Source organism: Lepidothrix coronata, unplaced genomic scaffold (assembly GCF_001604755.1).
Source record: "Lepidothrix coronata isolate B3197 unplaced genomic scaffold, Lepidothrix_coronata-1.0 Scaffold78, whole genome shotgun sequence".
Classification (NCBI taxonomy): domain Eukaryota; kingdom Metazoa; phylum Chordata; class Aves; order Passeriformes; family Pipridae; genus Lepidothrix; species Lepidothrix coronata.
In genome coordinates, this window is record NW_016690258.1 from 393,551 (window position 1) to 405,820 (window position 12,270).

Genomic DNA, 12,270 nt, shown 5'->3' on the forward strand with positions numbered 1-12,270 from the left:
CCTCGCATACTCCTGCCATGACGGCTCCTTTTCCAGATGCGCCTCTGTGTTGGCTATAAGGACACTATTCAGCGTCCCACTCTGCCTGGGCAAGGGAACACAACAGCTGTTTCACTGGGAGGTCACTACAAAACATTGAGTGTCCCAAGAAATCCTCCTTTCATCGGTCCATGCAAGCAGCTTGGAAGGATTTGTTTAGCCTTATTGTTGGAGCGGGAAGGCGCAGCCCGCCCGCGCCAGGGCTGGGGTCAGCACAGGCTGCCCACACCCCGCTTTCTCCCTCGGCTGGGGGGCGAGCACGGGGCAGGAAAAGCCTCAAACAGCTTAAAAAAAAAAAAAAAAAGTTCAGTCGAGCTCTTCTTTCAGCGCAACTTTTTGTAAGCGAAAGGCCAAAGGGAAGCAAAAATACCACAAAGGAGGGATGCCAAGTGCTGGGGGTTTAGTGCTGCCACCACACAGCTAACCAGCCCTGGCAATTTATTCCTGCCATCAGCAGATTGCTGGAAAGCTGGCTTTCAAGAGCACAGTAAAGAAAGGCAGACCGGATATCGCAGTCTCAGGTCTGCTCCTTCCCAGAATTCTCATTACCGTTGCATCCTCTGGATGCTCAGAGCAACAACCTGTAAGAGTAGGACAAAACAAGGAACTTCCCGGCCCGTCTGAAAATCCAGTTTATAATTAGATCGAGTCACATTTTCCACTCCTCCAAATTCAGAGCTTGTTACTAAGCACGCACTAAAAATGCCAAATTCCCTGACTCTGTCTCACTGCAGGAAAAAGATAAGCATCCCCCTAAGCCTCCCCACAGAAATCTTATCAGCTCATCTCATTGCTCAGATTGCAGTGTGGCAGCTAAGCAAAGCCCTGCCCAAGTCCTCCTTTGCCTGGACCTGTTCCAGGCACTGTCATTTATCCCTGCGTGCTCCCCTGTAAATAGCGGCTGTTGCTACAACCCCCAGTTAGTCCAAGAAAACCAGGGACCCCAGGGATGAGGTGAAGCTCAAATGCTTTGACACAGAGAGCCTTTTAAGATACCCAACTTAATGACACAGCCCCTCGGGAGCACTCTTTGCTTCTCCTCTTCCTTTGAGAAATGCCACTTTAATAAATTTCACATTCAGTTAAAGTGCTTTGAAATAAAGATCACTGCAAGAGGAAAAAAAAAAAAAATCAGTATTTTGTGGTTTTCTTCCCTGAAAGCAAGTGTGTCCTGGCACTGCAGGCTGGCTGCCAACATCCAGCCCTTCACTTTGGGGTCAGAGCAGGGTTGAGGTGAACTGCACAGCCCCGACAGCAGATACCCATGTCAGGACTCCTGCAACCCAATCCCTGTGGATCCTGTTTATAAATCAAGGTCCCTGACGTCTGATGAGAGCAGAGATGTTTGATAAAAGCCACTTCAACAGACAGCACACAGAACAACCATCGGAAAATTAGGCTCCTGCTTGGAAAATTTAGTGGTGGACTTGGCAGTGCTGGGTTAATGGTTGGACTCAATGATCTAAGAGGTCTTTTCCAACCTAAACATTCAATGAGAGCGAGACTCCTTTTTTCCCAGATGGATATCCAGTACTCTGATAACCTCCAAACCTGCTCCATAGCTGCCCTATGTCAGCTGAGTGAGTGAATTCAGTCGTTCTAATCACTTTGCCAGCAGCTATGTTTGCTCACAGCAAGAGGTTCTTGGGGCCTCTGCTACGTGTTTTACGTGTTTTCCCAACAAAGTGCTGGTGAGACCGTGCACTTCAAATCCCAAACTAATCAGGGGCCAAGACACAGCCGGGAATGGTGAGCCTGTGCTCACCTGAACTCCTTGGCATCGGCTACGAACCCACAGCAGACCTGCTCCGTGGGATCAGCCCCACACCAAACACCACCAGCCTGAAGACAGGTCAGCAGCTTTACATGATCTTTGAGGAAGACACAGCAAATCTGCTCTGGCAGGGATGCGTTGTCTTGGGAAGCAGTGCACAGCAGGAGCTTCTCTCCTTCCAGCATACTTTACAGATCCATCTTTAAATAAAAGCCATTTAATTGCATGTCTTTATGTACTGTGGGCATATGCATTTAGGATATCAGAGACTATGCAAGGGCTCAATTCCTTGCGGGTATTGTATCCTTGTGGGGATATTGTGTCTTGGCTGGCGGGATGAGAGGACAGCCAGGCTTACTGCAACAGCCCCCATCCCAAATCATGCACCTTGCCTGACATCCTCTTCTAGGACCTCAACAACGGGAAGCAGCAAAAACTACAGACCTGGATATTTCAGCTGATGGGCAGATGTCCAAACCAAAGCAAAGCAGATGTGGAAAAGCAAATGATCGGAGGATATATCAAACAAGGTTATTTATAGAAGAGAAAAGGAAGTTTTGATGCTTTTATAGGAGGTTCTGGTAAAATTTCATCTAGAGTGTTTTGTATAGCTGTGGTCATGCAAACAAAGAAAAATAAACTCAAGCTGTAGGAGGTGCAGAAGACAGCTGCAAAGCTGAGGGGAGGGAAAGAAAGCTTATTTTATGAGAAAAAACTAAAGAGGTTGGCTTGTTTAACCTAATAAAATCAAGATAGGGAGTATGCCTGTCACCTATAAATACATAAAGGAAGTAAATATTATGAAGGTAGAACCGATTTAAGCTAAAGGGCAGCACACATAAATATTTCTAGCCACCCCTAAATTTAGGCTAGAAGCTGCATTTTTAATCAGAGCAGCCAAGTTCTGGAGTAGCTTCAAATAGAAGTGGAAGGAACAGGAAATCCAGCTGGTCTTTGACCTGAGCATGATCTGTTCTCTGACAGGACACAGCTGAGAGGTAACAGGTCAGACTCCACACAGTCCTCAGTGCAAATGGGGTAAGGAGTTGATGACTGGTGAGGGTACCAGCACCAATGCCCATGGTTATCCTGTCCCAACCAGCATCTGCCAGGAGCCAGTGGGAACCTGCACACCCTCACACTACCCATCCGCATGGCAAGGGGGCCGTATGACACAGGGAAACAGGGTGTTTTAACCCAAACCTCTCAAAAATGCCAGTGTTTTTGGTGTCAAACATGGCAGAAAGGGCTGCAAGGTGCCTTTTGGGAAGGCACAGCAAGGAGTTTTAGTTTCCTAGACACCTTCAGACAGCCGGAGAGCAATCTTGTGGCGAGAAGCCTTGCTGTAGTGAGGAAGCTTGAGGACAACATCTGGACTGAGCTGCTGCCAAATTCAACAGCTGGAATACCTGCAAGCTGCAGCTGCCCTTCAGAGGGCACGATAATGCCTGACCAAGGCACCCGCTTGGGGACACAGGGGAAGGGAGTTACCATGGCCACAACGCCTTGCTGGCAGCTGGCTCTCAGCAACATGAGACTCCAAAATTAAGACACATGGTAGTTTTTCTACTTCTTTTCTGTGCAGCTCGAGCACATCAGAATAAACTTTCTTTTCTCCTTAACCATAAAATCTCACCTGTTCTCCCAGCAGCTTTGGGGGTGGAAGGGAAACACTGGTGATGGCTCCCAGGAGCACATACCTGACTGTGCAGGAGTGCATGCCTGCGGGGCACTCCTCCACCACGCTGCACATGCCTGGCGTTGTTTCCATCCCACAACCAAGTTTGCAGAGAAAAGTATTTTGTCTACAGATGGCTGGAATCTGCTTACAAGCAGCAAGAGGATCTCAGAAGGAGTTTCAAGCCGATCACCACCACAATCCTAGAAACTATCAACGGGAATCATCTAGAAATGAAGCAAATCACACCTTCTCCAGGCTCCAGTGGGAAGCTCCTGGGAGTCTGGGGACATCAACTCTCAGCATCTTCTTTTAAATAAAATTATAGCAAATTTCTTCGAAATTTAAGGGGAAAAAGTATAGGCAACCACATCTCATTGTAAACCCTGACCCATCTCAGAGGGCACAGCCCTTATTATTTTTCAGCAGGGTTTAAGTACATCAGCAAGATCCAGAAGTACTGTGCTTTTACTGCTCCAGCTGAGAAAGGCAAAGCAGCCTGAGAAAAAGACTAGAGCAATTTGCCGTGAAACTTTCCAGTAAAACAAAAATGCACCTCAGCACCCAAAATTGCCTACGCAGTTCTCACTAGCCAGGAATCAAATCCCTGCAGCAAAGGTCAGCTGTGCTCAGCAGCCAACATGCATTCCCTGCAAGGAGAGCCCTTCCAGAGACAGCAGCTAAGTGAGAACCTGCTGCACTTTTAAAATCGATTTCAAGGTGAACAGATGCAAGATGCACATGGGTAAGCCCAGGGACGAGCGTGAAAATCGCTCCCAGAGTATGCTGAACTACACACAACCAGCAGCTGCTGGTCCTGATCCAGCCCAGTCCATTCTAGGCTCTCCAGGTATGTTGGTGTTATCCAACACACCTCACACCAACACGGCAGAAATATCGTTTGAAGCCATCAGGTGGGGTGGAAATAATCCATCGGGATTTTCCTGCATCCACTGGAGCTATCAAAGATGATTTTTGTGCCAGGAAAAGACGACAGAGGAAGCTGTGGTGTTACACAAACACTGACAATTATTCCTGCCATCAAAGCAGCTATTAGACAACATTAGAACAAGCCACTTGGATGCAAAATCTCAAACCAAAGTTATCATTTCTGTAACATGAGATCTTGGGCTCACCACACCTGCCTGGGCTCTGGCAGCCCAGTGCTGTCCAGGTGCCCCGTGCTCCGAACAGGCTGCGGGTAAAGCCGGGCAGGGACCTCGGTCATGGTCAACTCAGAGTCACTGAGACCAGACCAGCCCCTTCCCCAACTCCTCTGGTCCCTTCCCCGACTCCTTCCATGCCTTCCTCCTCCCTGTCTGACCCTCTGTCAGTAACAGCTGCATTCTTTGGATTTTCTGCCCACCCAGCACCCTCGCTACAGCCAGCAGGACCACGTACCGGGATTGGGATAACTGTGTGACAGTACACAGAGCTAAACCAAACCTGCCTTCAAGCAGAGGCTGAGCTGTCAGACTTGCTCCTGACTTGCTCTCCATCTCCCTCTGATCTTCCAAGACACTCCAGAAGCTTGTCCTGTTATAATGCTTCTAAAAATGGATATTTAAAACTTATTTTCAATTTTGCTCTTTGGAAGGTAGTTCTGTTTTTTAAGAACAGATTTTTTTGAACTCCACATGATCCAAACAAACCCTCCCAGGACAGGACTAACAATGAGCACACCTGTGTTCAGACACATCCCTACCCTCCTCTGGGCTATTCTAACACACTCCTGCACTGAGGACTGATTCCAAAACTCAGTTTTCAGGTGCCTGCAGTGCCAGCAGTGTGAGGTTTAAGTCAGATAAGGGGGAAAGGCTCCCATCTTTCCCAAGAGGACTTAGGGACAAGGTCAGGAGAGACTGTGTCACAGGCAGCCCAGAGCCCTGTTGGCAGGACAGAGTCTGTTTGTCTGGCCATGTTTTGTTACCACAGTGAAGCAAACTCCCCAAGCCTCACCAGCAATCCCAGGGAATCTGCGGCTCCCTGGATCCTGAGGCAACATCTTACAGATGTGCCCATCATTCCAGGGGCAGAGCATCTGAGTTTAAATACAGCCAACAAACCTGATTAGTCATCCCTGAGAACTTTCCCCTCTTTGTTACAGAGAAATGAACTTTGCAATAAGGTGAGACTTTTATTTTTTAATAAAAATCCTTCTCCCGTAGTCCTACAAAACATTAAGGCTGCTTCGCAGCCACCCTCATGACCCAGGTCGATAATGGGGTGGCTCACTTGACTCCTGCATGAATATAACTGAAAATGAGCCCTCAGGGAATGGCGTTTCTCACCTGGACAACTTCTCCATTGGAAGCGATTAAATCTGTGGGGATGGAGACTCTGAAGTAGCGTCCCACCACCGCAGAGCTGTCCGGTATGCCCACCACAGCCGGCACAGTCTCCCGGAGGTCCGAGAGCACGGAGTGCATGGAGGCCTCCAGCTGGTTTTCCCAGTCCCGAACCACCTCTGCCGGCTCGCTGGGCCAGTGGCAGTGGGCAGAGGCTGCCAGCAGCAGCATGGGGAGCCAAGTCCTCCCCAGGAAAGGGGGTTGCAGTAGGCATCCAACAGTCATTCTTCCCAGGAGCCTCGGTAACGGTGCTCCAGCCAGAAAGGGGATCGCAGGGAATCTGCAGGCACGGCAGCGCAGGCAGGGGATCCACCAGTCCTTCACAGCAGCCTCATCCTAGGAGTCCTGGGAACCTGGTTAGACATGGGAAACCCAATCAGCACATTAATTATGGTACCCAAGCCATCCATCCAACACACACAGACCTTGCAATGGGCAGAGGATACTGGCCACGCAACCGTCTGTGCCTCAGCTTTTGATTTAACTGCAAGCTGCCACTGCCATTAAAGAGAGGAAGAGTTTCTCAGCTCCTCCTCTGATGTACAGCATCTCCAGAGAAACAAGATCCTCCTGCTTTTCCACACACATAGCTGTGTTTCTGCTGTTCTGGAGCCACAGCATCCTGAGATAGCCACAGGTAGGGAGACAGGGCAGATACAAATGAAGCTGAGGTTGAGCACAGTGCTAAGAGCTGACCTCTCAAGGCAAGATGAAGTCAGGCTGGGACATTAGTGGATTTAAATGCCAGTTGCCCAGTAGGAAGGTCCCAAGAAAACCCTGGAACTCCAAAGCTGTCATCCTGATGGATTGATGCATGACATGTTTCTGCTCCTCTGACCCACAAGCCTGGTTTTCAAGCCAGGTCTCCTCTCAGGTCCAGCTTTTGGTATTAATGTTTAGACTTGATCGGGGGGCCAGCAGTACACACCCCAAATCAGACTGGAATGAGCTATGCACACACCTTGTTCCATGCGCCATCCAGCTCCCTCCTGCTCGCACAGCTCGTCTGTCCCCTCACTCTGCCAAGACACATCTCCAGCTCTCCCTCTGTTGTTTTTCTTTCACTTGCTCCCCCCCACTCTCTCTGCTCCCCTGGATCACAGATCTTTCGCTCCTCTGTTCCTTTGGTGCATTATTTCCTTCCCTTCCCTAGCTGCTTCTCCCTCCAGACCATGTTCAGCCACAGCATACAGTCACAGATCTGTGCCACCATGTTCCTCCTCACAGCCTGCTTGCAGGAGACCAATGGATTCATGGAACAGGACAGAACTGTTTGGGACCCCAAGGAAGCTGTACTGTCCACTCTGGCATTCTAGTTTGCAGCCAGCACAGCCCTCAGTAACCAATCTGCTGTACCAAGGGGGATGGTGGGTTATGAAGGACAGGTGGACAAACACATGGACAAGCAGGTGTTAGTCCCAGGAGCACACAGGACTGGGCTTTCACAGGCCAGGCACTCATGCCTTGAACCAACTCCTTTTTTCCAGGCTGGAGAGAGAAGTGGCTCCAAATTCCCAGAGCAAACCCAGCCCAACTTCTAAACACTGGCTCCCAGGGCTCTGTGATTTATTTTAGCCCGTGTTGTCTCTGCTGTGTGATGCACATCAGGCTGTCCCAAGAGACCCCGGAGCCAGACCGTGTGGGAAGGGAAATCCCACTGCTTCTTGCCCTTGCAGAGCTCCTAGAGCAACATGACAGGACTCAGCTGACCTGCTGTGCTGTGGCCAGACAGGGTGTATTGCCCCCATGGGCTTGCAGAAGCAGGCAGAGGGTTTGCCCATGCAGGCCCCTGAGCCCAAGGCTACTACAGCAGGCTCTAGGAATAATAGGAGAGATAAGATGTGGTTGCTCATCCTAAAGCCTGCACTCTAGAGAAGCTGAGCGGCAGCCTGCAAGGACCTGCACCCCTCGATGGGCCTTTCACAACAAACCCCACATGCAGAGGGGCTGACACCTCCCAGCCCGAGGTAACGGGCCCAGGGCACTGCTGGAGCTGGCAAAGAGGCTGTGGGTAGTAGGAATTATGAGCCAAATGTAACCTCTGGCTACGGCATCCACGAGGCAGATATCTGACCTGACCGCTGTCAGTTGTGGAAAACCTGCCTTGAGTGAAAAGGCAAAAGAGACAGCAGAGGCAGAATAACACTGCTGAGAACCACAAGGCAGATGGGAGGGTGGCTGGTGTGATGGCCAGCACCACAAGAAAGCCCACTCCCTGCTGCTCTTGTGCTTCCAACTGTCTGAGCTGACTGGGATGGGAATACACCAGACAAAACAACAGGGAAGCCAAGGCCAGGCTGTCCCAAAGGCAACTGAGCACAGAATCATACATAGTATATGCTGAGTTGAAAGGGACCCACTGGGATCATCAAGTGCAACATCTGGCCCTGCACAGGACACCCCAAGAATCACACCATGTACCTGAGAGCGTTGTCCAAATCCTTCTTGAGCTCAAGACAGGCTTGGTGCTGCAACCACTTCCCTGGGGAGCCTGTTCCAGTACTCAATCACCCTCTGGGTGAAAAACCACCAGTATGTGGTGGTATTCATCCAGAGTGAGGTGCTTGAGCTGCCTCTCCAGAGGTTCTCATCATGAAGTAGCTGGAGGGTAAGGACAAGTCACACTCCCTACAGGGCACATCTCTCCTACAAGCTCCCTGTGTGGTCAAAGGAAGATCTGACACACATCAGTTTGCTTTGGATGAACCTAGAGTGATGTCAGCAGGGAAATGACCGGTAGATGTCTGGAGGAGAATATTCAACAGGGCATGTGAAGGAGCTACATAGATGGAGCACACGTGCAAGAGGTCCTAAGGAGGCCACTGATCATCACAGCAGGAATCAGGGTACTCCCATCCCCACACTGTGCCTTAAAAAGCAGAAAGAACCACCTTCACCCTCCATTCAACCCCGAGATGGCCAATGCTGTGATGATGCTTTGTCCACGAGCTACTTCTCCGGAAGCCTGCTCCTTGGAAAGTCCTGATATGTACGGCAAGTACAGGCAGGATCAGAGTCTTGAAGCCAGGAGAGGAATGTGGCAGCAGAATCATGGCTGCTGCAGGGTTGAGATACTATCAGGGAAACATGGCTGCCTCTCACTGCTGCTCTGAGCAGCCACACCCGAGCAGAGAAGAAGCACCCCAGACACACTGAGACCCAGCCCACAACCATATGGAGCTGTAAAGATGCCCAGAGAGGTTCAGCACCACATCTTCAGGCCAGTCCCAGCCCCTGCCCTTGCCCTGTCACACTGCTCTGGAGCTCTGCGTGAGTGTGGTGCAGCTCTTTGTTGCTCAGTCAAATGACGTGATCTGGCCTGGGGTGTTTTTGTTGGATAAAGAGGAGTATTTGGCAGAAAGGAGCTGGTTCTTGATATCCGTGGTGAGCAGAAGAGGAAGATGAAGTCATCACCTATTTCAGAAACGCTTATCAGAGCAGGCAACAAACACTGTCCAATACATGCCCCTCGGCCCAGCAACTGGCCATTAAGTGCTCATGTGACACTTGCAGGTCGCAAAATTCAAGGTTTCTTTTTAAGGGGAACTACAGAAGAACTGGCTCAACATATGGAAGTGGAGCATGGAGGAGGTATAGGAAGAATTCAGTAGCTGATAACAAAGAACAAACAGAAGAGGTGAGAACAAACTTGCACCAACAAAAAAAAATAAAAATCTCTTAACACAGCTCCACCTCACCACACAATGGACAGAAGCTGAAACACTGCCAGCCTCTCACAGTGTGCGCTGAGGAGGAAAGGCAGGGTGGTTCCAGATATCCGTAAAGCTGTACATGGCACTGCCCTGCAGTGCTGAGATCCACGTGGACTTTCACTGCAAGGCAGAATGCTTTTTGGGATAGGAGACCCACTGCCTAAAGCCAGTAGTGCTGCTCTGCAAGTCCACTGGCCACCAGCACTGTGGGTCTGGATGCAGCTGCAGAACAGAGTGAATGTTACCTGCAGCAAAGCTGGAACAAGCGCTGGGGACCTGCCTGGTGCCTCTGCCAAGTTCGAGAGCCCACACCATCTCCCATGGCACTACCAAGGGCACAACCCTGACAACTTTGTTTAAGAGATCATCCTAGTTTTATGTGGAAAAAGTCTGTGTTCTGGACCATTGTCCACAGGCACAGAGCTTTAGCTCTCTGGAAGCAAAAACCTCAACATTTCACACAAGTTTCCCACAAAATAGGGCCAAAGCCCAAACACAGATGGAATTCTGCAGGCACTTTTCTGCTGATCTCTGAGAAGCATGAGGCCATAGAGCTGACTGACTTAAGACAGCACTTTCCAGTTACAATGGAAGGCTAGACCACCCTAGCTTCTCTACACGGCACTGTGCTCCTCCTTTCAGTAGGATCTGCACTGCCCAGTTTCTCAGAACAAACACAAAGGTTCAGGTTAGTCCTGAATTTCAGGATGTTTTGTTCCATCTGATCTTCTGAAAGAACTGACTTTCTCTTTATTCTCCTACTTCTGTGAGAGCTCTTTTGGTCTCAAGTTCGAGCCTCCAGAGCATTGGATGAAACATCAAAGTCAGTATCAACATCTGCTACAGTCCTAGTGCTCAGTGCATGTGCCAAGGTTGATTCCTGATCTCCAGTGCCAAACCCCCCATCGGAGAGCCATGGAACTGGGCCTGCTTGGTGATGTTGATATGATCCTGCACTTGATATGATGCTGACTTGTCAAGGCAATGCTGGAGCTTGCTCCTTCTCCGTGCAGCTACAAGGCCTGCTGACATGGTAAGGACACGCTGTACCTTCATTATCCAGGAATGCTGAACAGTGCAGGTACAAGATGGGACTGAAGGGAAGGACTGAAGGCAGGACAAAGTAGCTACTCCCAGGCACGCATTTTCCCAGACACCTTTCCTTCTGCCCACCGCAGAACCAGGAGCATAGGGCCAGGGGAAGCATCCCAGCGTGGCTGCCCTAGAAATCACTCTTCCTCTGTGGCCGATTACGGCACCACTTCGGCAAGAACCAGTGAAAGTGAAGTCTCCCTCCAGCTGCGTCTAATCCAATTGCTCAAGCACACAATCACATCACTGGGCTGTGGTAATTAATCACCAGCAGCATATTAATGCCACTGAGCCCCAGCATGCAGAAAGCTCAAGTAACTGTTGTGCAGTACTCGACTCCAGTTAAGAAGGTATTTAGGAGTTAGGACGAATCCCACTTACCTGATTGCTTATTTACCAATATCCTCATTAAAGGAAGCATTAAACAAGTGGCCTTTCTCTAAGGAAGCAAACTCAGACTTGGCTAAGAAGAGCCAGTGCAACTTTCCAGAGCAGGGAAGAGCTTTTTTTCTCTGCAAAGATCTCCTGTGCGTGTTTCCACAGGAGGATCTCTGGGCAAGTCCCGTCAACTACCGCGCGCCTGCGTGTCAAGGCAGAGAGCAGCAGGAATGATGAAATCCAGCGTCCCCGGCCAGGCACACAAAGATGGCACTCAGCCGTCTGTGCTCCCGGGTCCAAAACACGACAGCAGGCACCCCTGGTGCCAGCCTGGCAGCACGGCCCAGGCAGAGGCCGTTGGTGCTCCACACACGTCTGCGCTGGGCTAAAGTAGCCTGGGAGGGGGGCAGGAGGGAGAAACAGCTTGGAGGCAGCGTGTCTGAGCAGAGCAGCCCACCACCAAGTTATGAACTCACAGATAAAGTCTCATCAAGACCAAGAGCATGTTAGCCTGAGACATCCTATGGACAAAGAACACTCTGGAGCGTGAAATTTAGGAAACAGTAAGAGTTTTTGTGCCTGTCCCGCTCCGGACGTACCCTGAAACAAAGGCAGCAGCCCTTCCAACAGCCTATGTTATGGGCTATGGGAACTGCTGCAAATGGCTCTGGGGGTTATTTCCAGATGACTATTCACAGATGATCCAGGCTTCAGACTCTGCTGTGCCCAGGATGAGTTATGGAAAGGGATGTACAGCAGAGCAGCTACACAGAGATGTACTGGTCACACACAGACTAAGGGCAAGCAGCTGCCATGAGGGAATGGGTCAGGTGGAGGAAGAAAGATTCACCTTAAACTAACTCCCTGCTCCGCAGTGCTCAGAGTGATGGCATCCTGTCCCGCATGGCACTAACCAGGCACCTGTGGGGATGGTGGCTTTACACTAAGGCTGGATGTCTCACTGAAAGGCAAGTTCATGTACAAGTTTCTGGCTTAATGCTGCACTCATAGCTGCCTGCTCACAGCCACGTGTGCATCAAAACCAAAGCAGCAGAGATCAGACTGCAAGAGACCTGCCCGACTGGGGAGCTCCAGACCAGTGCTCCCTGAGGCTCCAGGAGCCCCTTCCACCCTCTGCCCCCCACAGACATCAACAGCTGGTCACCCCAGACACCATCAGCCCAGGAGGTACCAACCAAGCTGTACTCAATTCTTCACCCTAAAACTGCATTTCGACAGGCTCTAGCA

General features: G+C 50.3%; 1 protein-coding gene across 5 annotated transcripts in view; it reads right to left on the bottom strand.

The window, feature by feature from the left end:
- DAG1 (dystroglycan 1) overlaps positions 1–12,270 on the bottom strand; it is a 49,988-nt gene that overhangs the window by 9,698 nt on the left and 28,020 nt on the right. For all 5 annotated transcript variants that reach the window (XM_017819963.1, XM_017819962.1, XM_017819964.1 and 2 more), the window contains exon 2: positions 5,783–6,192. In XM_017819963.1, coding sequence (XP_017675452.1) covers positions 5,783–6,064 — 282 coding nt within the window. In that variant the 5' untranslated portion in view covers positions 6,065–6,192. The remainder of the gene's footprint in view (positions 1–5,782; positions 6,193–12,270) is intronic.